Source organism: Tetrao urogallus (genome assembly GCF_951394365.1).
Source record: "Tetrao urogallus genome assembly, chromosome: 15".
NCBI classification, from domain to species: Eukaryota; Metazoa; Chordata; class Aves; order Galliformes; family Phasianidae; genus Tetrao; species Tetrao urogallus.
In genome coordinates this window covers 10,454,098-10,478,115 of record NC_136828.1, presented here as the reverse complement: position 1 = coordinate 10,478,115, position 24,018 = coordinate 10,454,098, and the positions used below count along the sequence as shown (strand labels likewise).

The 24,018-nt window shown below is 45.5% G+C and overlaps 1 protein-coding gene across 2 annotated transcripts in view; it reads left to right on the top strand.

The window, feature by feature from the left end:
• Window positions 1-911: 911 nt before the first annotated feature.
• The window catches only part of USP22 (ubiquitin specific peptidase 22), a gene marked incomplete at both ends in the record, with an annotated part of 86,829 nt that continues 63,722 nt past the window's right edge, over window positions 912-24,018 (top strand). Inside the window, one exon of one of the 2 annotated variants that reach the window (XM_079542857.1) lies at window positions 912-1,037. In XM_079542857.1, coding sequence (XP_079398983.1) covers window positions 912-1,037 — 126 coding nt within the window. The remainder of the gene's footprint in view (window positions 1,038-24,018) is intronic. The other variant, XM_079542858.1, reaches the window with a different exon arrangement.

Here is a 24,018-nt window from a genome sequence, read left to right as displayed (position 1 = left end):
GGGAGGAAGGGTGGAGGGAGAAGGGGGGGAGGGGAAGAAAAGAAAATAAACCAATGAGACACCAAAGACGGGCACTTCAGCGGCGGAGCGACAGGCGAGCGAGCCAATCGCAGCGCTCCTTCCCTCCCTCTCCGGCTCCCTCCTCGCGGGCGGCGGGGCAGAGCGGGGGTGCGCCTACCGCCCCTTCACCGTTGGTCTGTCCCACTCCGGGCCCGGCGGGCTGGGTTGAGTTAGCGGCTCGGACCATCGCACACGGCGGGCGGAGGGGGGGAGTGCGGGAAGAGAAGAGGAGGAGGAAGGAGACGGCGAAGGAGGCGGGGGGGAGAGGTTTAAAGAGACAGGAGCCGAGCGGGCGGCCGGCTGGGGAGAGGGAGCGGCGGCGGGCGGAGACTCGCCCCTTCCCCACACACGCGCTCCGTTCGCACCGGGGCCGCCGCCGCCGCTTCCAGGCCCACCCCCCTTCCTTCCCTTCCGCTTCTATGAGGTAGAAGGGAGCGGCGGCCACTCCGGGGGCGGCAGCGGCCGCTCTCAGCCGCCGCCTCCTCCTCCTCCTCCGCCTCAGAGAGAGCCCCATCTTTGTGTGCGAGGCAGGGAGAGAGGGAGGGGAGCGCTGCCCGCCCGCCGCCTCCACCGCCGCGCTTTGTTCGGAGCCGGGGGCTCTATGTGCCTGCCGCCCGCCCGGCAGCCCGCGGGAACGGAGGCGGCGGCGGGAGGCGGCGTGAGGAGGGGCCGCAGCCCCTGAGGGCGGTGGCGGCGGCAGGGAGGGAGGGTGGGGTGCCTGGGGGGGGCGCGCGGCCGCCCCGTGCCGTGCCCGCGCCCGCGCGGCCGCCGCCGCCGAGGGGGGGAAGGGGCCGGCAAGCTGCCCGCCGGCCCGGCCCGTCGGCGAGAGGATTGATGTGGGGGGGTCTGACATGAGTCCGCCGGCGGCCGGGTGCTGCCATGTGACCGGCTTCAAGGTGGAGAACTGGAAGCAGAACCTGAGGGCCATTTACCAGTGCTTCGTGTGGAGCGGTTCGGCCGAGACCAGGAAGCGCAAGGTACCGGGGGCGGCCCCATCCAACCCCCCTGCACTCCCTTCCTCTCCTCTCTTTTCCTCTCCTCGGGCCCGCGGTTCCCGGCACGCGGTCGCGGGGGTGGGAGGAGGAGGCGGCCGTGGGTGCCCCGCGGTGCGGGCACGGCGCGGTGCGGGCACGGCTCGGTGCGGGCACGGCGCTGGGGCCGCGCGTCGCCACCTGCCCTGCGCCGCCTTCCCCCTCCCGGGGCCGTTCCGCAGCGCCGCCGCCCCCCGGAGGTGCGGAGCCCTTTTCCCGGAACACGGCGGAGGCAGCGGGGAGGGGAGGGGAAAGAGAGGGGGGGGGGGAGGGGAGAGCCCCGGGGCGATGGGCACGGCCCGGCCCGCGGCGGGGCTTTGTGCCGCAGGGAGGAGTGGGGGAAGGAGGCACAATGGCTGAGAGAGGCGGGGGGGGGAGTTGAGGGAGGCATTTCTGGTGTTTATTTACATGCATCTATATAATATAGGTTGCTTTTTCTTTTTCTTTGAAGATCGGTGGTCATCCGGTTGCAAAATGGGATTCTTGGAGGGGTGGGGGGGGGAGGGGGGGAGAGGAGGAACTGAGAGGGCGTAGGGCGCGGAGGGGGGATAAGGAGCGAGCCGGGGGTGCGAGCGCTCGGGGCACGCGCTGCGCAGCGCCGCAATCCGCCGCGATGAGGGCAGACGTGCCCGTCCCACCTGTGTGCGGCAAACCCGGCCCGGCCGTGTGAACGCACTGCCGAGGAGCCCAACCGAAGCCTCCCGCTGCCCTCCGTTGCCGTCCAACTAGTTCGTACTAACAAGTGACTTTGCAGATTTCTGTGGCTGGTGATGTTAATGGCCGAGGAGGGGACTGCAAGAGACGGCGCGGCTGAACTGCGGTCTGGGACGGCCTGCCGGGCTGTGGGCAGCTCTCAAAGAGCTGGAGGTGTGCGTTGGGCTGCGGGGCTGAGCCGCCCGCTGTGTGTGCCCGGGGAATTCCATCTTGCGGTGTTTTACTTAAAGGGGGGTGGGAAATGGAATCGCTGAAGAGAAGTTTCAAAGTTAGTCCCTTGTTTGAGAGCCTTGCAACGTACAGCCGAAGTTGTGTTCTGCAGAGCTAACCGGCTGCAAGCCAGTGTCGTGAGGTATGTTAGTCAGAATTTGGTTTTATTTAACCTTTGGTGTGTCAGCATACAGATGGCTTTGTGGGACAGGATACTTAGGGCTTAAATAGGGGGGAATGCGTACAAGTGCTGCGGAAGAAAAGAAAGAGCGAGGTAAAAAAAGTGTCACAGAGAAATAGGGTTGTGTTATATGGGAGCAGGAAACCCAAAATTCATCAGCAAGGTGAACACTTTAGCTTTCATTATTTTGAATGAGGAGCATCCTTTACAGCCCTGCTCTGCTGTTTGTTTGGTTTCTGCTGAAATCTGTCACTAGTGATGCGCTTCTTATTGCTCAAAAAACAGCTGGCAATAAATGCTCATTGTAAGCAATCTGTGCTCCCAGCTTCACCCCTTTGGACAGGCAGGCTCATAAGGCAGAACAGGATGGTTGCAAAATCATCTCATCAAAAGCATCCCTTTCCCAGATACATGCTAAAAATGCCTTTTGTTTTTAAGCAGATTTTCCAGTCTGAAAGTAGTTGGATTCTGAGTTCGGCCAACCTGAGATGTATGGGAGTAATCATCACATACAGGGAAGTGTTTTGTGTGCTTGGATTTGGGATAAGTTCCTATGTTCATAAAGGTAGAAGGAAGTGTATGAGCAACAACGGTGCTTATCTCCTATACACGGATGTGAAACCCTCCCCTGTGGAATTTTTCTTTGCTCTCCATGTTTATCCCATACATATTTTATGCATCAAACTTCATAGCAGCATTTTCTGGTTTTGGGCACGTAATGTGATAACTAGAAAATAACCCACTGTCCTTTACATAAGATCATATTTGTCTCTCTATATACATTCACACAGTGTGCGTATATTAGGAGCACAGCCCTGACGTGGCGAGGATACCAAATATTTCTTGGTGAGAATTCCCATTCTTAGCTCTAATCAAAGCAATGAGGTCAAATAAAGGTTTGGTAGAAGGTAATTCTCATTTTCTGTTGCAAAACCCAGGGACAGTTGCATCCTTCATTTGGCACAGCAAACGTTCACAAAATGCAGTTGATCATTAATGGAAGCATTGATTAATTTCACTGTTATTCAGACGAACTTAGCTGTAAAACAACAAGCAAACCCAGCCGTTTTGGCTGTTGGTGCTTGGGAGCCAGATGTTAAATTGTTGGGTCTCTGGGCTGCTAATGTTCCATCCCTCCTAGGGCTGTCTTAAAAATCCAGATAGCAGTAGGAACTGCAGGGGGCAGAAAGTGTCCGCTGCTCCTGTTTCGCTTACACCACTTACTGCATTATGCTTTGGAAGACCATTTTGACACTTCTTGCTGCTTGCTATTTGTTTTTAATACGTACCTTTCCTGAGAATAACCTTTTAGGAGCTGCAGCCCTCAGTTCAGCGTTCTTCACATCCGGAGTTTTTAATAAAATAGCTGCAAAGCGCTGTTTGTAGTTGGAAAGCCATTTCCTGTACCTATATCTGAATTCCCAATCAGAAGGAAGAGGTAATTATGAGAATACCTTTGTTAATGCTGGAATTCTGGTGAAGGATTTGGGGGTATGTTTGCTTCCAAAGCGTTGTCAGCAGTGGGATTTCAGCTTCCAAAGTGTTGTTCTGCCTCCTTCCAGGGGCTGAGCTGTAGCTTTCTGTGCTGTGGCCGAGGCGAATGAGCGCAGCAGTTGTGCTGCTGTAGGCAGAGCTTTGCTGTAGTGCAAACGTGCTGCTGCTGGTAAAGCCTGAGGGAAGCATTGTGTTGTTTGAGGCGTGGAATAGGAGAAGGGCTAGAGGAAGAAGTCTGAAGAACAGGTGTTGAAATTGTGGTAATGGTGATTAGGAGCTGGAGCCAGCTCTCGGCACTCATGTAAAGTGGCAGAAAATTGAGGTTGGTCATCTTGGCTTTGGGGCTTTGACCAGTGACTTGTTTTATTTGTGAGATAATGCACTGAATGGATACATGAATACAAGCTTTGCCATCACCTTCTGGAGGTCACGAGCTTTACCTTGAGTATTTTGGTGCAGAAAATATCTCGTGCTTAAGGACCTCTCATAGCGTTTCTTAGGTAAATGCGACACCACTACTTCCCATGCAGGAGTTATGGACCAGACAGAAGACGCTAAGAAGACTTACTGCCAGCCCTTTTGGATCAGCATTTCCCTTTTTGTCTGTAGCATCACACTTCAAAAGCTTTGCTTATTCCTTCACAATTGCAGATGAGAAAAATCGGTTTTGCAGTGCTGAACAGTTTCAGCTCTCCATCAGAGCACGTTTGGATGTGTAGATGCATCTTGTCTTGGAGTTAGTAAGTAATGGCTTCAGCACTTGAAGGGCTGCTGCATTTACAGTTCAGTTCTGTCCTGCTGGACCACATACCTCGGAGGAAAGCTCTCTGCCTGGTTCTGAATGGTTCTTGCTGTCACTGCTCTGAGAAGGTGCTCGATGACGTGAGAGGTCTGGTGGTCATGGGCGCAGCTGTGATAGGCACAGGGTCCTGTCTGAAGTGTCAGAATGTTTGTTCTGTTCTGACAGCAGATCCAAGAATAATGGGCTGTTGGGGTTGTCTGCTCTACTCTCCTTGATGGTGGGTGTGTTCTAGGTTCTTTCCTTACATTTTGGAGCTTCTCTTGTTCTTCCATTATTCTCTGTTTGCATGGGCTCTCCAGGCTATTGATGCTGCCAGATTTGAAGAAACATTTTTGAATGTAGGTGATGAACTGTCTATAGATCTCTTCCTCGTTCATATGTGTGCACTTCTGACTTCGTGTGCGTCCTTCTAATAATTCATTGAGAGTTAATTCATAGATGCTGGAATCTGAAATTTGGTTCATTTTTTTTTTTTTAAATGTTCGAGGGGAAAAAAAAATCTCTCCTATCAAATAAATGCTGTGTCATATTTTCAATAGCAAGTATTGTGGTTCAGTCTACGGTGCTGCATTACGTTCTTGCTGAGATGACCTCATGTTCAGAGGGTGAGCTGGTGCTGGGACTTCCCGCTGAGTGCCAGGTGAGGTGTGCTTGCTTTCCCCTTGCAGCCTTGCCCCACGTACCTGTCCAGGAACAGGGAAGTGTTGTTTAAGCAAATGCTGAGAGATGGGTAAGAAACCTTACTAAGCTGTGCAGCCTTCTCAAACTCAGTATTTTGATTTCTTAAGCTGAAATGTCCTTATTAATTTTTCTTTAATACTTCTAGCATGCGCACTAAACTTCTGGATCACAAATCCTATGGAGAATTTAACAGAGGAATCCAGGATTCAAGAAACTCTTTTTCAGCTGCCTACTCACTTTGGCTGCCCATGTGACCTATGGTTCACTCAGGAAGGATGTTCTTGCCGTGTGTTGCTGGGACTGCCTTCTCCCTGGGGGCCCATAAGCAGTGTCAGAATCAACTGCAGTCTTCATCGTTCAGCAGGTCTCATAACTGTACAATCTTCTGTAGTTCTTAACTGTCTGAGGAGTGAAAAGGTCCTTAAACCTGCTGAAGGTAATGCTCTCTTTCCTCTTGCTGTGAAGATGCAGTCTGTGGTGTGGGAGATACCCAGGCATTAGGTTTGCACACGTGGATTCTGTCAGCAAAGCCAGACTGGCAGTGTTGTGCTGCATTTATGTTTCTGGCCTTGGAGAAGACTGTAACACAGGTCCTTGCTCTTACTGGTGCTCATGCCTGTTGTGTGCCCTGCACCATGTTTGTGTAAAGCAATAGTTGATTTCTTGGCCAAAGGTCTTGTGCCATGAACTCTGAGGTCATGAATAATATTTTTGGGCTGTGGTTTCAGAACCATCAGGACTTACAGAATCCTTACTTGTCTCTCTTGCTCTCGGATCAACACATGCAGTCTGGTACAAAGGTTATGGAGATCCCTATCATTGAGGCTGACTAATGAACAGTAGTTCTCTATTTCTTTTTAATACGGATGGAGAGACAAAAGAGCAAAGAAAATGAAGGCTACTTCCTCGTGGAGAAACTTGTATTTCCTTCTGCAGCCATATTAGGAGTAAAAGTTTGCTGATAGCCAGGTTGCTTTTCTGGGAGTAATTGTGGCACCTCTTTAAATTTGTCTAAAGTCAGTGATCTTATTTGCTACAAGCCTCCTGAAATCTTCAGAGCTCTAAAACCAGAATGACTGCTAATTGTGTGAAGGCAGGCAGAGCAGAATTGGTTTGCTTGAGTTGCTGGACAATCTGTTGAGCTTTATTTTAAGCCGTCAAAGCTTTAAACTCCAAACAAAGGCTAGCTGATATCCTCATTTTTGTTTCGGGCTTTAATCTGTAGCACTGACGTGAAACCGGAACTGCAAATCATTTCTGAACCTTCTACCCTCTTTCTTTCTTCTGAGGATTTTCTGTCTTGGTGAGCAGAGGAACAAGGCAGTGGCTGAATGCTGCAGGTGGACAGTGCAAGTTGCTGCTGGTGGCTTCTTCTGACTTACTGCTCCTTGAATCTTTAAGCAAACAAAGTTTCCTTTGGGATGTGCTCTGGGGATCCTGAACCAAAAACAATGCTGTGATAAATATTAGTGTAAACTTTGTGATGGCTCATCTGTTTTAAACCAGAGAAAGGTGAACTCAGTTGCAATGCTTGTGTTTCTCGTATTAAACCTAGCACCCATAGGTTTTTCTTGGTTTTTGCATGATTGACTTGGGGCTGAGATTTCTTGCTCCTGTTTCCTGGTAGGTGGGTAGGTGTAGAGCTCTTGCCAGCTATTCATTACATTTCTTGTGATTGATGGCTGCTTGATTTTTTTTTTCTTGTGTGTTCATGGTTCACTCTTAGTTCTCCAGGTATTTCTGATGCATGACAGCATTGAAAGTGTGACAGCATTGAAAATATAGATTTTGCTTATTTATCAGTTGTAGCAACACAGTAGGAAAGGCACTCTGAAGGTGACCCATATGTGTCTTGCTGGACTTGCTAGAAATATATTGTTACAGGAGTCATCTTTGTTAGAGCCTCTCTGGATGTGGAGACAGCAAGAAGTGCTTTGAGCAGCCATCTCCAGTCTCTTGTTAACTGATGGACAGTGGAGCTGAGCGAGGGAAAGGCTGTGATGACATGAGGGTTTGCTGTGTGAGCCCGGCCTGTGTTGTCAGCAAGCAGCCCTGGAGTGTAGGGAGAGCCATATGTTACCCAAGAGGGCTGAGTTGGGAACCTTCCTGTAGCAGAAGCAGTTCTAGGAGCTGATAGATGTGTTCTGACTGGTTGAAAGCTGCATCTTGGTAGTTGTATTCTTTTGCATATTGATTTGGCAGTCCTTTATGTACAGCCTGCTTAATTTCAGAGAACTTTGCTGCATTTGCTGCTAGTGCAATCAATGCTGTAGGAGTGAGTCACTGCAAAGTTAACCTCTGTTCTGTCTGGTTCAGAACACATTTCCAAGCGGTACCACATTAGTGCAGCGTGTATAGCAGCTTCAGAGGGGTGCCTGGTTTGCCTCAGTGCTAAGGCATCCTGGTGCTGTGATGGTATCTCCTGTTTTAGAAAAATACTCACTTTTATCTATTTCAAGACCTATTTGATAATCTGCAAAGTGAGCTGTTAGCAGACACCAGTTGACTCAAAGTAACCTGAGATTCACTTTATCAGTAGGTAACAGATTAGCAAACAGTCTGTCTCCTCACAATCTTTTGTGTCTGAAAGAAAGCAAATACTCAGTCTTTTTGCAGCCGTGTAGTTGTGCAGAGCATTAGTTGAGGTTTTCTCAAAGCTCATCAGTTATTTGTAACACTGCTTGAAAATTCCCTTTTTTGTGTGCGGCTGCTGCTTTTCCAAGTTGGTAAAGTTTGGGGGTTTTTTTTGCCTTCTTCCTTTCCTGTGCTTAATGGAGCTTGAAATTAATGTGACTCTGCTTGTCTGTCTTGTGCACAGTTGGTGATGCCAGCCCATCCCTGGGAAGCACTCCTGTGAAGGTCCACAGTGTGCTAAATCTGTCATCAAATGAAAAAATTGGGTCCTGGGCAAGGTGACACAGCAGGAAGGGTGACATGGTACCAAAAGTTGTTTGCAACGTGTTTAGCAGATGCAGTATCTTTTTTAGCTTAAATATTGGGGCCAGGGCAAATTGTGATGTCCTGTAACAAACGCTGACAGCAATGAACATGTCAAACCTATTAAACATCCTCATAGTATCAGCAGTGGTGAGGAGCAGCTGGTTCAGCGTGGTGCTGCCTTCATGGTGAGTGCGACAAGAGCTCGTGTGCCGCCCCACGCCCAGCCCTGCTCCTCTGCCATGCTGCTGTGCACTGGTGGTTGGCTGCCACTTGCATTTATTCAGCGAGATGTGTTTATGTAGAATTAAATTGTAGAGATGATTAGTCTGGGTTTCATTTAAGAGATTGTTAGAAAAATCTCATCTTTGCTGTTATGCTTTTAGCCTGGAGTGCTGCGGTGCAGCTCTTGGCCCTGTATGCTAAGGCAATTGTTCTTGTTCATGCACATGTCAATTCACTATTTAGAAAGAAATATGTGTAACTCTAAAAATTACAAAATGGGAAATAACAATGATTCTTTTGCCTAACCCCACAGAAGGCCCAGTAATGATTGGGCACAGTTGGGTGGTGTGGTTGATGGGGTATCAAACACCAATGTGACGTCGTGTTCCATCCGTTGCGATTGTACTGCAGTTTCGCTCAGCAGTGTGTGCATCTGAGGCCAAATCCCTACAGAAAAAGACCACTTAGATTTATCTTTCTGAATTTAATGTCAAGGCATATGTGTACGTTTTGCTTTTGTTTTCTAGGAAGTGCAGGCATGAATTGACAGTGCAGTGTTTGTTGCTGCAGATAGAGAAAGCAGCATCCATAACCTTTGTCTTTGCATTTTCTTGCTGGCATTGCAGTCATTTCTATGGGGGAAAAAAATCCTGAAACCAAAAAGCCATTCTTCCCCTTCCCCTCCTATGCATTCAGATGTGTTCCTACACACAAGTTAGCTTTTGAAGGACATTCTTTAGGATAAACTTGCCAAATAAAAGTAAGATTTATCCTGCACCAGATGTATGACAACTCTGTAAGTGAAGACAGCTGAGATAGCTGACTCATTCCAGTACCTCATTGGTGTTAGGTGAGCTTTTCTGACCCTGTGCCCTCTGGTGACAAACGCAGCATTTGTCTTAAGGCTGTGTGTTTTTCTTTGCCTCGCTGTGCTGGGTTATCCTCATAGTAGTGCCCAGTTTTGTTCTTGAGCTTTATTGCTATTCTGCTTGGCTGCTGTTGAGCAGGGTGAAATCCTCACATAGCCGTTGCTTTTGTGCATTGCAGATTTGTCATGCTTGCTCAGTAGGTACTCCCCCCACCCCATTAATTATTAGGTATGTTTAAGAGTTGTGTTAATTCTTTGCTAATTCCTGATAGCAGTTTGTGCTCATGATGGTGTGGTGATCTTAACAGTGATGTGGAAAGCAGAACAGGCAAAGGAATAAAAGTAGTTCCACGAGTTCTGCGTGTAAAGAGAAACAAGACTTTTTTCTGTCACTGTAAGGCTGTTCCATGGGGAAATTGATCTTAAACTTCATCCAGGAGAATTCTGTATTAATACCTGTAATGATTTTTGTTGTCACGTAGTAATTCTGTGACTTTTGACTTTGTGATGTTTGTGATGCCCCCAGTAAATCCACTTTTCCATCTGTCTGTATCTCTTTCCAGCTTCTGCATTGATTCAGTTATCAGAATCGATTCAGACTTGCACATGCAGAGGAGTTGCTATCCATCACTTGTTTGCTAATTGAAGGGGCCTGAATCCCAAAGTGCAGTGGAGTGTTTCCAGAGTTCATAAATACATGGAGTAGCAGTGTGTATTTGTGAAATAGTGCCAAGTTTAGAAATGAATAATGCACGTGGAGCATTAATGAGCTCACTTTATGGTGCTAAATAATGTTTTTGTCCATCCACGTGGTTAAGTATTTAGCTAAAAGGAAACGTAAGGGAAGAGATCATGATGGGTCTGAATTCCCAGGAACGTGTCATAACTGGAATGCTGCGTTTTCAGGCCCTTCCTGAAAGATTTTGGGCAGCAGGAGGTGGAGTTTTGTCTTCCTTGAAGGGCTGTGTTCTGCAGAAGTCTGACTGTGGGAGAAGCATTCAGCTGGAAACTCCAGTTCAGCAGTAGCCTGAAGAATGACTGTATTACAGCAATTTGTTGTAAAGCAAGCCGTTCAGTTCTGTAAGCACATTGTACCTCTGAGTTGGAGCTGTTTTGCAAACAAGGTTTTGAGCAGTGGTAAAAAACAAACAACAAAAAAACAAACAAAAGTGTTGGCAAGGAGGAAAAAAAGTAAATTAGTAAATCTGACTGACTTTAAATGCTTGAATTAATGGGTAAAAACTAGTGATACCCGCTGGTATTAGCGAGCCACAACTGTGTGCTGGAATTGGCAAATGGTTTGAGTGGAAAAAGTGGCGTTCAGATACAGTAGGGATGTGCAGTAGCCAGGCAGTATTTGACTCGAGGAGTGTCTGGACTGTGCTCTCAGACACAGGGTTTGGATTATGGTTGGCGTTGTGTGGAGCCAAGAGTTGGACTGGATGATCCTTATGGGTCCCTTCCAACTCGGGATGTTCTGTGGTTCAGTGACTCACTGGAGGAGCAAGAGATGGGAAGTTTGGAGCTTTCTGTGCTTACTGCTGAAGATTGGCAGCTGAGAAACTCCAGTGCCTTGAGTGTGGGTCTGCCTTTCCTTAGTAGTGTAAGGAATCACCAGCACCTGTCTGTGTTATTGCTGTCACACCGTGCTGGTGCAAGAGTGCCATGAACCAGAAAGGACAAGAGATAAAGATGGGGGAGAAAGCCGTTTCTCTTAGTATTTCATCTGGCTTAGGAATGTGCTGTGTGTCAGCGTGGGGTTGAATGGGAGGCTGCACAGCTGGTAGCTGGAGGGGAGGAAGGATGGGAGAGAACCCAAGGTTCTGGGATTGCTGATGCACGCCATCCCTGGAGGTGCCTGAGACTGTGAATGGGCTCTGGGCAGCCTGAGCTGGTGGGGACGGCCTGCTGGTGGTGGGCTGGGGCTGGAGGGGCTGTGAGGTCCCTTCCAACCCCACCTTCTGTGCTTCTCTGACTTCCAGCTTTCGTGCTTGATTGCTTTTATGGGTGTGCTAACGTGCTGAGTCGGAGAGGTGAAACTACTCTGATGTTGTGCAGTCGTGAGAACTTTTTCCTGTATGCAAATAATTTGCTCCTGCTCCAGTTTCCTTGTGAAAAATAAATGAACCAGAGAGTGTAGGATGCCTGTAATTTGTGATCAGCTATTACAGAAAATCTGCTTTTTGCATTACATTTAATTTAATGAAATGAATAGTGTTTTTCTGTGTAATCAAGTTATGAGCACTTGTCTCCCTCTTTAACAGGCCTGCCTCTAAGTTCAGATTTTATCCTTTATAATCAAACCCTGTTAAGATGTTTTAACTTCCTTGAATAATGATGGTGATTATTATTTTTGTTTAAACTATCTGGTCACAGAGCACGTGGCTCGCTCGTGCCGCGCACATTTGAGGAGGATGGGATAATGGGATTGTAAATTAGCTATTTATGGTACTGGCTTTCCTCTGGCCCACTCCCTTGTGCAGTCTAGAGCAGCCCCAAGGCCGTTCCAAACGGTGCCAGCTGGCTGCAGCCCTGGGGGATCACTGTGGCAGATGGAGGCAGCAGGAGCAGCACAGAGCCCAGTGCGTCCTGGGGTCAGGGAGAGGTGTGGGCACCCACAGCCCCACCAGGGCAGGGTCAGGGCTGGTGCTGCCTTTGTCCCTTTGGGGCTGGGAAAGCCTGGGAGGGCTGGGAGAGCCCTGGGTTCTGCTTTTGAGATGCCTGCTATGGGATTTGGCTTTTGATGTGTTTTGAGTACGCTAGCACCTCTTTTTTCTTCCTAGTTTTATGCTGCCTTCCTGTGTTTGAATGCTGCATTCTGCAGCTTGTACAGCCGGTCAGGTCAGTAACTTAATGTTGAGCTGCTACCATGCTGCCTGTTTTTTCCTCCACTACTGAAAAATACTGCTGTCTACCTAGAAAACAAAGTTTGTTAACACCGATGCATTTCCTTTTTTATTTTAAAAATACCTTCATGTTGCTGCCTGAGGAACTGCTTTAAGCGTGCTCAAAATGGAAGATTTCAGAAGTTTTTATCGCTTCGTTTTTTGAGGTGAATTTCTGGTTCTCACAGAAAGTTGTTCTGCAGAAAACTGGAGTGATCTGTAGCTGGTGCTGCAGTAGGTAGGCCTGCTCCAACTCAGCCCTGCAGCTCTGTTCATACTTGGGAACGAGCTCCAGGACAGCACAGTCTTCCAGCAGCAGCAGAACAGCCTCACCTGCAGGTGTTCTTTGTGAAAGAACACGCGTTTGATTTCAGTCTAGTGCGGGTGAGGGTAGCAACTGTGTGAAACACCTTGCAGAATCCTATTAACTGATGGCTGCTTGACCAGGAGATGTTTTCTGGAGGAGCTCAGAGATGCAAACTACCTGATGCTTCATCGTTCTCTTGCCCCAGAAGGCATTAGTCTCATTGCCTCATTAATGCAGATGACACTTCTAATCCAAGCCCAAGATAGCTGTCAAGCCTGGATTTTACTCTGATGGCATTTACTGCACAGATAGTTGATATAACACAAGATTCTGACCTGCAGCTTGTGGGGGGAAAAAAGAAGTAATGGCTCATGGGCTTATTTTTGTCAGATTTCTTCAAGTATCTGATCTAAATAAGCCAATAAACTCAGTACAATCGTATGTAAAAAGGCTTTCATCTCCTCAGAACAGTGTGCAGTCCTTGAGAATTACAAACAAACCGAAGCAACAGAACCTGTGGTGGTACCATGGGCCCAGCATGGACAGCCCTGCCCTCCAGTGACACTGCTGGAGGAGAGAGCTGTAAGCAGATGGGCCACAAAAAGCATTGCCTCACGTCTTCTCCTTGTATAGCATCTCCTGCTGTTGGAGACGGAGTGCAGTAAGTTTTTGTTGGAATTGATGAGGTTTGACTGATTTTGTTCCTTTGAGTGGTTAATTGTAGATGGCAGCAGAGAGTGCAGTTCATATGAAAGCTGTGAATTAGGTGGTGCTTCATCAAGCTGTGTTTTGGAGCAGGTGAAGATGAAGGGGTAGAGCTCTGCCCCAGAGAGCTGAAACTCATGGGCACTGTGTGCAGAGCTGTGCCTTTAGATGAGCTTTGGTCTTCCCAACTAATAGTGTTGACTTTATCATTGAAAGCCAGCATTCAGAGCTCTAGGTGTGCTTCCCTGATTCCTTTCCAAAGCAGATTATCCCAAGCTGACTTCAATTAGCAGTCTGCTTTAGTGATTACTCCTCTTTGCTGGACGTTTTTGCCACATTGTTACATGGTGATGCTTTAAATCTCAGGGAATCTAAACATCCTAGCAAGATAGGGGATGAGTTATGATCATTTGCTTAAAAATTTTCAATACGTTTTATAATGCAATTCACTGGAATGTCCTCTCATTTGAGAGTTCAGAGGTCTGTGGTATCTACTTGAGGTACATGTGGTGCCATCAGGCTGTTCCTGTCACAGTAAGTGTACTTCTGTATCCAGTTTGTACTAATTGTAAATTCAAGTATCTTTATTTTTTAACAGGTTGAATCCTTTTGTCCTGATTCTCCTCAGCATCGAATCCCACAGCCTCACCTGTTCATATGCTGCGAGTCACACAGCTTTGCTTCTGGGGCTTCAGTGTTTTCTTCAAGTTAAGATCTTGGGATTAGAACACTTAATCTGTGAAATCAATTCTATCAGTGTTAATATTTTATATTTCTTCCTGTTCTTGAAGCAAACTAAAGCTGCGCTGTAGGTGTAGCTGATGCTTGGTGGAATCTCTTCATAGGAGAAAGTCTTTCAAATGAGATCACAGAGCAGAAGGTGTGCTTTACAGCTCTGCCAATTTTGCAAAGCAAAAGGAGGTCTCAGTATGATGAGGCTACAAGCAGGAAGGAGGTGGCACCACGATTTCCTCAGCTTCATGGCTTTTCTTGCCCTTGTATTTTTTTCTGTATTAAACTTCCAGTAAGAAGCTTTGTTGTCAGGTTTCTTCTTTTGTGGTCCGTTAGCTGGAAAAAAGGGGTGGAGGGCTGTGAGTCTGCCAGGCAGCAGCCTGTAGAGCCGTTGGTTTTGGTGTAATGTGGGCTGTGACCTCCTGTGAGGCCGGAGCTGGCTTTGTTCTGCGTGTAGCTTGCAGGTGATGGCACGTGGTGCTGCGGGATGCAGGTCCGACAGACAGACGCAGCCGGTAGGTGTGAGTAATGCTCCTCATCGCGGTGGTTGCTTCCCTGCACAGATTGCCTGCAGTTTTTGGAGCAGTGAACGTCATGTCAGGTTGGTTTGTCTGGATGCTCAGATGTTTCTGTGTTAGCCAGAAGCCTGTTGGGCTGCTCTCCTCTGTAACTCTTCTTTAGAGCGCATCCTCCGTTATAGGCAGTGTCTTTCTCCTTTCATACCTGGAGTTTCACTTGATGGCCTTCTTCATCTGTACACTGCTTTCTCCCTCAAAATTATCAGTTTGTTTACAGTTTAGGCAAATGTCTGCATTGTGTGCTATTAACCCCTTACTGCGTGCTCACCCTTTCAGGTCCAATCCCACAGTGCTGCTCCTGGCGCTATCTGAGCACGCTGCTCTTCGTGCCAAGGTTGTAAGCGTTAATCTTGCTGCAGACTGGGGTGATAATTCAGTGCTGTCACAGCAACACATGCTTAAAGTTGCTTCTTGCCAGATATGTTGGCTATATTCTCACCAGAGAAAATTATTTCAGGAGTCTTATTGCGTAGCCATGTGCCATAGAACATGCAGTCAGCCTCCCTTCCCCCTGTTTATGGCTGTTCTGACTTTGGGGGAGAAAGACTGTTGTCCAGTGAGACGCATTGCTGTGGAGCACAAGTGAAGAGGTGGGTGAACTTCTGGTCATGGGCGTTGTGCTTCTGTTGTGCCACGAGGGCAGCTGTATTTGGTGTTGGGGCTGAGAAGGGCAGAATGCTTTTAAGGTAGGTTGGGTGGAATTGAAAAGGGAATTGAACAGTGCCCCCCGTGCTGTTTTGGTTGTGTGGTCTGCAATAGTTAGGTATTGTGAAAGCTTTACATTTTCTTAAAAATGTGCTAGTAGATTAATTTGATTCTGAGGGACTGTAACTTTTCCTGCCCCCATATCTTTACAGTTTTCTGAAAGACATTTTGAGAGCTACTTCTTACTTGCTAGCGACTGACACTGCTGCCTCTAAGAGACTCCTTCAGCTAGGTTAAGCTCTTCTAATGTGACCTCACTTTGAACGTTTCTTCTGTAAATGCCCAAGGATACATATCTTACCCCTACTATTTATGGCTATAATTTAGAGGCTACATTGTTATTTGGGCTAATTGGAAGATGCTGCTGTAACACAGATCACAGAGCAGAGGTCACCGCTTTTACTTGCTCACATCTGTCCCTTGTAAGTATTCTGGGGGCATCCACACCAGGGGCTGTTCTGTCCCTGGGATGCTGTAGGGCTATGAAAAGGGAAATGGATAGCTTTTTGGTCCACTATCTAAGGTCACCCAGAGCAATTTAGGATTTTGCCCTCATGCTGCTGATAAATGTAGTTTACTTAGTGTGGAACTTCTGAGGGGGGGAGAACCCACAACATCCTGCAGACAGTGTTGATGGATTAGCAGGGAAGCGAGGCTTGCCTTTGCTCAGTACAAGGTAAACTGACTGCTTTTCCCAGCGTATTTCCAGCATCAGTGTGATTATGTGCAGTGGCAAAGTGTTGCATCACTGGTAACTCCATTGTCTCTTGCTTCTTAGAGAAGTTGCTGTGGAAGTTAAATTATTCTGAATGAGCTCCTGTAGGTCGAGATCCAGCAGAAATGAGGTCAGGAGGGTTTGCTCCAGTGTCACACACATTATACCTGTCACGCTATCTTCCCTATTTTATGTTCTTGGTCTTAATTATTTGCAGTGCTAGATTGTAAGAAGCACTCTTGAAAACCAGAACTGGGTGAACCACCTCTTTACTTGGCAGGGAAAGCTCTTGAGCAACTTGAGATACTCTTGAGAAGGTCTGAGGCAGTGCTCTCGCATTCTTTTTCTAATCCTGCTGTAAAGCATAGACAATGTATTTGTCCACAGAACGCTGCATGTTGATAACCATAGAAACAGAGCAGGAGATCAGAACCAGAAATCTATACGGGATCTCATTTAATGCTTTTGCTCTCATCTTTGTGAGATTACTGATTTGCAATTGAAATAGTTTCCTTGAAAATCCCCTGTTCGTACATCAAGCTTTTAACTGTTCTTTCAAGTGAAGTATGCCAATACAGTTCAGGTTTTTGCTCGGCTACAAGGTGTAGGAATTCACCTTTTCTCCTTCTCTCCCGTGTTTTCCCTTATTATTCCCATCCTGATGCAGTAGTTTGTGTGTGTTTATTAGATGACATTTTTCAGTATGCAGGGGCTTTAAGAACCCAGCCAGCTTATCCTGCATTTCCCTTTGGAGCTGGCTAATGAGAGAGGAGTTGAATTCTCTGTATTATTTCTGGCCCCCACTGCCGTGTCTGAGTGAATGATATATTGAGGTGGAACCTGCACTGCCACGTGCATTATGTATGATAAATTAATTACCATTACCATTTCTGTGAGTGCAGGAACGGGGGTTTGTTTAGAACAAACTGCAAGATCAGTTCTCTGTTCTTAGCATGAGACAGATTGCACTGTGGTTATTTTTAATACCAGATGCATCTTCATTTTCTTTTTACCAATGTTGGGCATGCATACATTTTTGCTACTCTGTTAATTTCAGGAAGGGGTCTGGAGTTTTTAGTGAGCCATTAGTAATGCAGCTAGTGCCCTAACCAGCAGATAGTGTTGGTGAGTACATCTTCCTTTAGGAAATAAGGAAACAAACTATAAAGGACACTGCAAGACGCACCTCATCTGCCACTGAACGTTTGTTGGGAGCAGTAATTAAGAGTTCTCAAAAACTGTTGATGTTCTTACAGTGTGGGAAAGAACAAGGAGAGAAAATAATGACATATATGTTCAGGTGAGACTGTGCCTTTATATCTCAAAGATGAAATATGGTTTTGGCTCCATTCTGCCTGTAGTGCTCCTGGTGGTACAGCTGGCTCTGTCTGCCCCATGCATGTGGCAGAAGTTCTTCCTGGGCAGGATTCTCAGCAGGAGTCCTTGGTGCAGGCACTCTTGGCCAAGTTTCCTTTCCCCAAAGGATGTAATTATGTCAGGAGTAATTATTGTGCAGATTTAGCCTCCTGCTTGTGTGAACACAGATCGTTCTAGTGGATGGACCTTCATTTTTCCTTGGTGGTGGTGTTATTTCAAATACTCATGTTCTGTGCAAAGCCACGTGCATTTGCATCTTAAAAGTAACTGGTCCTTCCTCTGTTAGCATGTGCCTGTGCTGCAATTCAAATACATCTCTTCAAAAGCAAATTGTATCCATCTGAAAAGCTGGTAGGTGTCATTGTGGCTGCAGGTCAGATCTGCTGCTGCCACCAACCTGTTTGGGTTTTTTGTTTCCTCCCAGTCGTGTGTTTACTGATGGGAAGCCAGTTGAAAGTACCTTTTTTTTAATTGGAAAACCAAATGAGTATATTTTTACTTCCCTCAAAAGCAGTGCTCATGGTATCTAATGTCTGTTTATATCTTCTTAAGAGAAATTATGGAAATACTGCTCAATGTACTAATTTTCCATGGCTTTTTTTTCTAATTACTCCATTGATTTCAAAGTGTAGATTTGTGGCAAAGTACACCAGGGTATATTTGAACAAAATACGGAGCAATAAAATTGTAATTGTAATTCGTGTCTAATGATGAAGGAACAAAGCATTAATGTCATGAATTTTGCTGGCAGCCTTTCGCTGAGTGTGGCTGCTTCGCTCTGAGGCCGCGCTTCGTTAACCTTCTTGCCCAGCTCCCATCTGCAGGGCAGTGCCCAGCACTGTGGGCTTTTTGCTGGTGTTTCTGACTCTGTGCTGTGTTGGTGTTGCCCACGCAGCGACTTCATCCGTGCTGCGTTACTGAAAATGCAGATAATTCCTGTAAATGGCTTTAGAAACTTATTTCTCATTTCAATACCAGTCTCATGGAGGAGTGCTAGAGAACTTTATCTCTTATCACCAGAGAGCAGAACTGTGTGATGAGAAAATGTTTTGGTGTTTAGAAGCCTTAAGAACACGCGTTTATTCCTTTTGGTGCTGCTGCTGCTGGTTGTAAATCAGGCGTTTCAGCTGATAGAAACATTCCCAAGTTTTCTTTTTTTTCTTTCTTTTTTAAGTCTAAATTAAAATTAAAATATCACTGTGACGGATTTTTGCCTTCGGTTAATTTCGTTTCTGTGTGACTGTACTTTTTTGTTTGGCTCTATGTGTGTGTGGTCAAACAGTGGTGTATGTGTACATAAAAATGAGTCCAACAACTGTAACGTGATAATAGAGTTAATGGCAATTTGCTTAACCTTGGGAAGGAGAAGCTGGGAATGGTAATACAGGATACTTATGATGTGTGTATCCAGCGTAATACAGAATCTTCCTTCTCTGCCTCTTAAGGATTGTGTTCACTGATTTAAAGGTTAATTGACAGACATTCATGGTTGTCCATGTTCTGTCAGAGCAGTGTGCTCTGGCCACATACAGGACTGTTTTTCCCTTTATCTTTCTGTGTTCCTTTCTTTGGATGTTTGTGGCTGTTGGTGTTCTGTCTCCTCTTCTTTGGTTTAAAGAGGAACTTAGTATTATTATTATTAACTATGTAATATTAATGGTTACTCTGAATTTCTTTTCCCCTTTAAGAGAGTGTTTGCCAGCATAAGAGCTGCCTAAATCCTTCTGAATACAGAACTGCTGTCCATTGAAATAGCTGCTGTTTCTGACTTTCTTTTTCCCCAGTAGAAGCAGACTCTAGCTGCCCATGAAGAGAGAGTATCTTCTTTTGCTGTAAAGATGGAAAGATGAAACTGCTTCAACACAAGGTGAATAGAGCTGGTAGTGTGTTTGTGAATGAGTGCACCATTGCACTGCCTGTACCCCGAGAGCCCATTCAGAACCACTGGAGTTGTGGTCGCTTCTCACATTGCTGTGCTTCTGGGGTGCTGTTCTTTCCTTCTTCCAACAGTGTGCCTCAGGAAGACAAATAAGGGAGGGCACAGATCTGTCAGGCTTCTTCCCCAGTTGTTTCTGTCAACTTTGTTTGGAAAAGCTTCATTTTTGTGTTGTTAGAGACAAAGTTTGACCGGTTTGCAAAATACAAAGAGACTCAATTTTGTAGTTGATTTATGGCTGAGATAATGGAGGATTTGTTGTAAATTCTCCAAAACCTTGCTTTATGCTGAAAGCGCGGTGTAATGGTTGGTGAGGCTGAGCTGTGCTCTGAATATTTATCAAACATAGCAGATCTGTATTTCAAGGTGTTGCAGCTGACCGGCTGATAATGCTTGCAAATCCTTTCTGGTAATAATAATCCCTTCTCTGAAGAACTGCAGTGCAGTTTGCTATCTCCAAACAGACTTCTGGTTATTTCAACCTATTTTCTGCTCATCGGATGGTCTTAGATAACTGAAATTGATTGTATTTCCTCTTCTTACTTCTCTTTACCTCTTTCTCTGTTTGAGTCCTCAGAAACCCGATTTTTGCATTCCAAATAGATTATTTGAATCAAACAATTATTCATACAACTTGTCTCTTCTGTTCTGCTTTATGTTACAGTGCATGCACCCCCAGGTACTCTTGAACTCTTCTGATAAGATAAACTGTAAATTACGTTTGAATAGGCTTCTTTCTGAAAGCATTCTGTAGCTCTGCTGTACAGATGATCTTTTGGTAAGTGAAATGCTGCTTCTCTTCATTATTAGTGCTAATGGACGTGCTGTGAGCGCAGTGTTTGCTGATGTCACCGAGAATCTGAGCTCTGGGTTTTTATGCTTGTCAGACGTGCAGTAACTGCAGTTCTGACTGTCATCTGAATGCATCCATCTCATCTGCATGAGTATTTTTATTGGCAATCAGCTGTACTGCACAAGTAGACTGTCTTCATTCCCTTCCTTAAGCATGGTCTGCAGGCAGTGTTGTTTCTGGAGCACCAACCATTGCTGATTTGTTTGGTGTGTGCGCTCCGGGAGGCTCTCTGTAGCTGATGTTCATCTTGCAGTTTTTGTGCATTTATTTCTTTTTGAAAGGTCTGCCTGCTTTTAGAGGAACTGATAAGCTTCTGTCCAGATGCGTAATGAGAACTGCCAAATGTCCATAGCATTAATAGAGGTAGACGTAAATGGAGCAAGGCCTCTGCAGTAACGTACGTTTTCCCTTCATGCAAACGGTACCGGGGTTCACATAGATACAGACAGTGTGTAAAATTTGTCAAGGCTTCCTGGAGCTTTGTATTTAGTCCGTATGAAGAGTATGTAAAGAACCTTCTGACCCCATCTTTGCAGGAAGTTGGGATTGCTGTCTCCTCTAAGCAGAACAATTGCGTTCATACATATGTGTATGTATGCATACACACAGATTACACATAGTGCTGTATTTTCATTGGGTACAATCAATGGAAGGGACAGTTCTCTACAGCTGATGGAGGGAAAGGATGGTGTAAAAGAAGTGGGCTGGTACGTTTCTCATCTTACTTGCAGTTACTCCTATTTTGCAAGTTATATTGATATTTTTTCTTTTCTTGAATCTAATGGGTTGGCTTACAGAACTTGAATTTGTGTGCAAATATCTATTCCTGCTTGCTTATCTGTGTTATAATGGATATTACTTGGGGATTTTACTGTCTCTGGTTTTCCTAAGTAGTTTAAGTTCAGAGGACAGCTTGCATGTCTCTCCCAGAACTGCATGTAGGCAGCGCTGTTCCCCACCTCCCCCCTTCAGTCCCCACTGCCATCACTGCAGAGTCTGAAGTACACTTTCATCCCAGGAATTAATTCATTGCTGAGAAATGCCAGTGCACAGTGCTGATGAAAAACACTTGAATGTGCCTGGCAACTTCTGAGAAATCTCCCTTCTCTTAGAGAACCTTTTCTCTATGTTCTTAATTTATGTGATTAATCAAAGAACAACTGGAGTAATTCATTAAGTTTGACAAGCAAATTGTCTTCTACATCAAAGTACTGTCTTTGTAGCTCTCTGGCAGTGAACAAAATTAAATTTCTAATAGAAATTTTAACATTTTCCACTTATTTTTGATGAAGTTGTTACGTGTTCAGTAGAATGCTACTTTTTCTTGCCTACAGGGCACAGGCATTCTGGCTAATAGAACACCTGAAAGGTGAGAGTACTGTGTTTGAATACTCGCGTAAACTTTGTTCGTTTGCTGCCTTGTCATTTGTGTTCTAGTACTTTAATTCCAAGAGCGTTCTGTTGCACAGATGTGAAGCAATGTGTGTTTCATGAGCTTCAGTAGTGCCAGAAAGTGCATCATGGAGTGGAGGAGTGGCATTGGGTCCAAAGCTTTCCGTGTTACCGGATCCTGTTCTACAGAACTTCAGTTTCAAGAACTGCAGTAATTCCCAGGGTATTTTAAAACTTCTTAGCTTCAGATTTCAACACTTTTAGTAAAAGCAGTGCTCCTTTCAGAAGATTGCCAGGGGTAGTTTGGAGCTGGTGATCCAAAGTGCTTCTCAGAACTCCCCAGCTGTTTTACCCTGTGAAAGTCTTTTTTTTTTTCCTTACTTAAAAGGAGGTTTAGCATATTCTGTATTTGCTGATATGAGGATGGATCTCTTTTTTCCCTCCCTGGATTTGGGTAGCACTTAGAATGTCTTCCTTTTCCATCTTTCGTATTTTAATAGAGGCATCAAGTAGCATTAGGATTTTAGGAAACATCAGTAATTCAGAAAGAAATCAGTGTTTATACAGACAGGCTGCATCATGCTTAAGGCTCTGAATAAGCTCACATACTTGGTGTCAAAGAAGGAGGGGATGATTCTGGTTCTGAAAGTAATGTAATCTTCACTTAATTTTCACACTTCCTTCTGTGGTCCTTCCAGCATCTTCCTTTGGAACAGTAAGGGGTACGTGAAAGGTTTTTAGGAACAAACTTGCCTTTAAGGGGAGAAACCTCACTGGTTCTGTTTTGGTTTTTATAGAGCAAGGAAAGTAGGAAGAGAGATCTGTTGCCAGTGTGCAGTAGGCCTCCCCTGTAAATACTGGCCTGGTCAGCAGGACATCTGTTCTTGTCAAATCTCTGAATATTTTACTGTAGGAGATTACACTTACTGGAGGCTACCTGTGAGTTTATTTCTAGGGTTGCTGTGGTCCTGCAGCTCAGCCCTCTGCAATTCAGGTATGAGTCAGAGAATGGTAGGGATTGGAAGAGACCTCTGGAAATCATTTAGTCCAAGACCCCATAAGGTCTTCAAGGACCTCTTGGTCCAAATTAAGAATGAACAGAATAATTGTTAGAAGAATGAAATAAAAGCTCAATATTAAATTAGTTGTAGATCAGGTTTCTTGGTCTTCAAAAGTTAAGACTGTTCTTCATGTATTTGTAGAACTTGAATTCTTTTTTCTTCTGCTTCTCCTTCCACATGATGCTTTTGTGCTTTCCCTTCCTTTCATTGCTCCTTACTCTTGTGTAACTGCCTTGCAAAGCTTGAGGTAGGTAGTCTTCACCAAAAGCAAACCAAACTAAAAACCAGCCTATTGACAAAACACCTCTCCGTTTCCCTGCCTGAATATTCATTCTTTCAGCAGTAAGGACAGGCTTCTTTTTTTCATTGAATTCATGTTGTTTAAGGCTGCAGTGCAGTGAAGCTGCTCCCTTTGCTGGCAGGGTGAGCAGCTCCTGACCTGCACACAAACTCTGCCCTGTTCTCCTTTCCTCGTGGGCAGCAGTCTGAGCTGGGTCAAGATGAAGACTTGCATCTCTTTGATGGTTCTCAGCATTGCTCGTCAAAGAATTGCATTGCACTGAGGCTCTGGTCTTTTTTTTTCCTTAACACAAATGCCAATGGACAGATTTAGGGCCTGGACGTCAGCTCCATTCACTTGCAGGTTTGCTTCGTGTTTGTTAAACTGAGCCCGATCAGTATCAAAATAAGTTTCCTGAAGTCAAAACGACTGACAGCCCTCAAAAAGACGCAAATAGTTGCATCTGTGATTACACTTTTATTTATTTATTTATTTAAAGGATAATTGTATATATAATTAAAAAAAAAATCCCTTCTATTAGCATTCTTTTCAGTACTGTGCAGAATAGACTTAGCAGGGATAAATTTTTCTACCCTTAATTTAATCACAGTGTTGAAATTCGTCTGAGTCTTCTGAATGGAGCTCTGATGCTAATATGTGAAATGTAATCCATTAATGGCTTACAGGCATCTGCAAGAAGAGAATGTATGGATTTTTACTTAATGCTGCTGTTAGAAAGGAAAAAAAAAAAAAGAACAAAATATTGTTGAATTGTTGGATATTGCTAGGAAGAAAATAGGAGTATGTCGAGGAGATTGTTGTCCCAGGCTTCTGTGAAGCTATCAAGAAATGCTGTCCTTGCTGCTCTGAATCTACTGCAGGTCTGTGTTTGCAGTGCTCTAGCAGGGCAGGAATCATGGAGCGTCCCGAGTTGGAAAGGACCTGGGGGATCACTGTGTCCAACTCCTGGTTTCACACAGGACCACCTTCACCTCAAAACATGAAGATTTTGTATTCTCTGTTTGGTCTAAATGCATAGCTGGGTAAGGTTAAAGGTGCTTCACATATAACAGAATGTTTTTTCCTGTCTTAATGGAATTTTGGCTTTCAGATAATTAACATAGCATGTTGGGGGTGGAGAGCATAGATCTGAATACTTCCATGTTCCTACAGAAAAGCAACTGTTTGTTGTGGCGGCTATGGTGTGTTTTGGGGGTGTTCTTCATTTCTGGTAGGGGGCAGGATTGAGGGTTGTGTGGGGGTTTTATTGTGGGTTGTTTTGTTTTTTC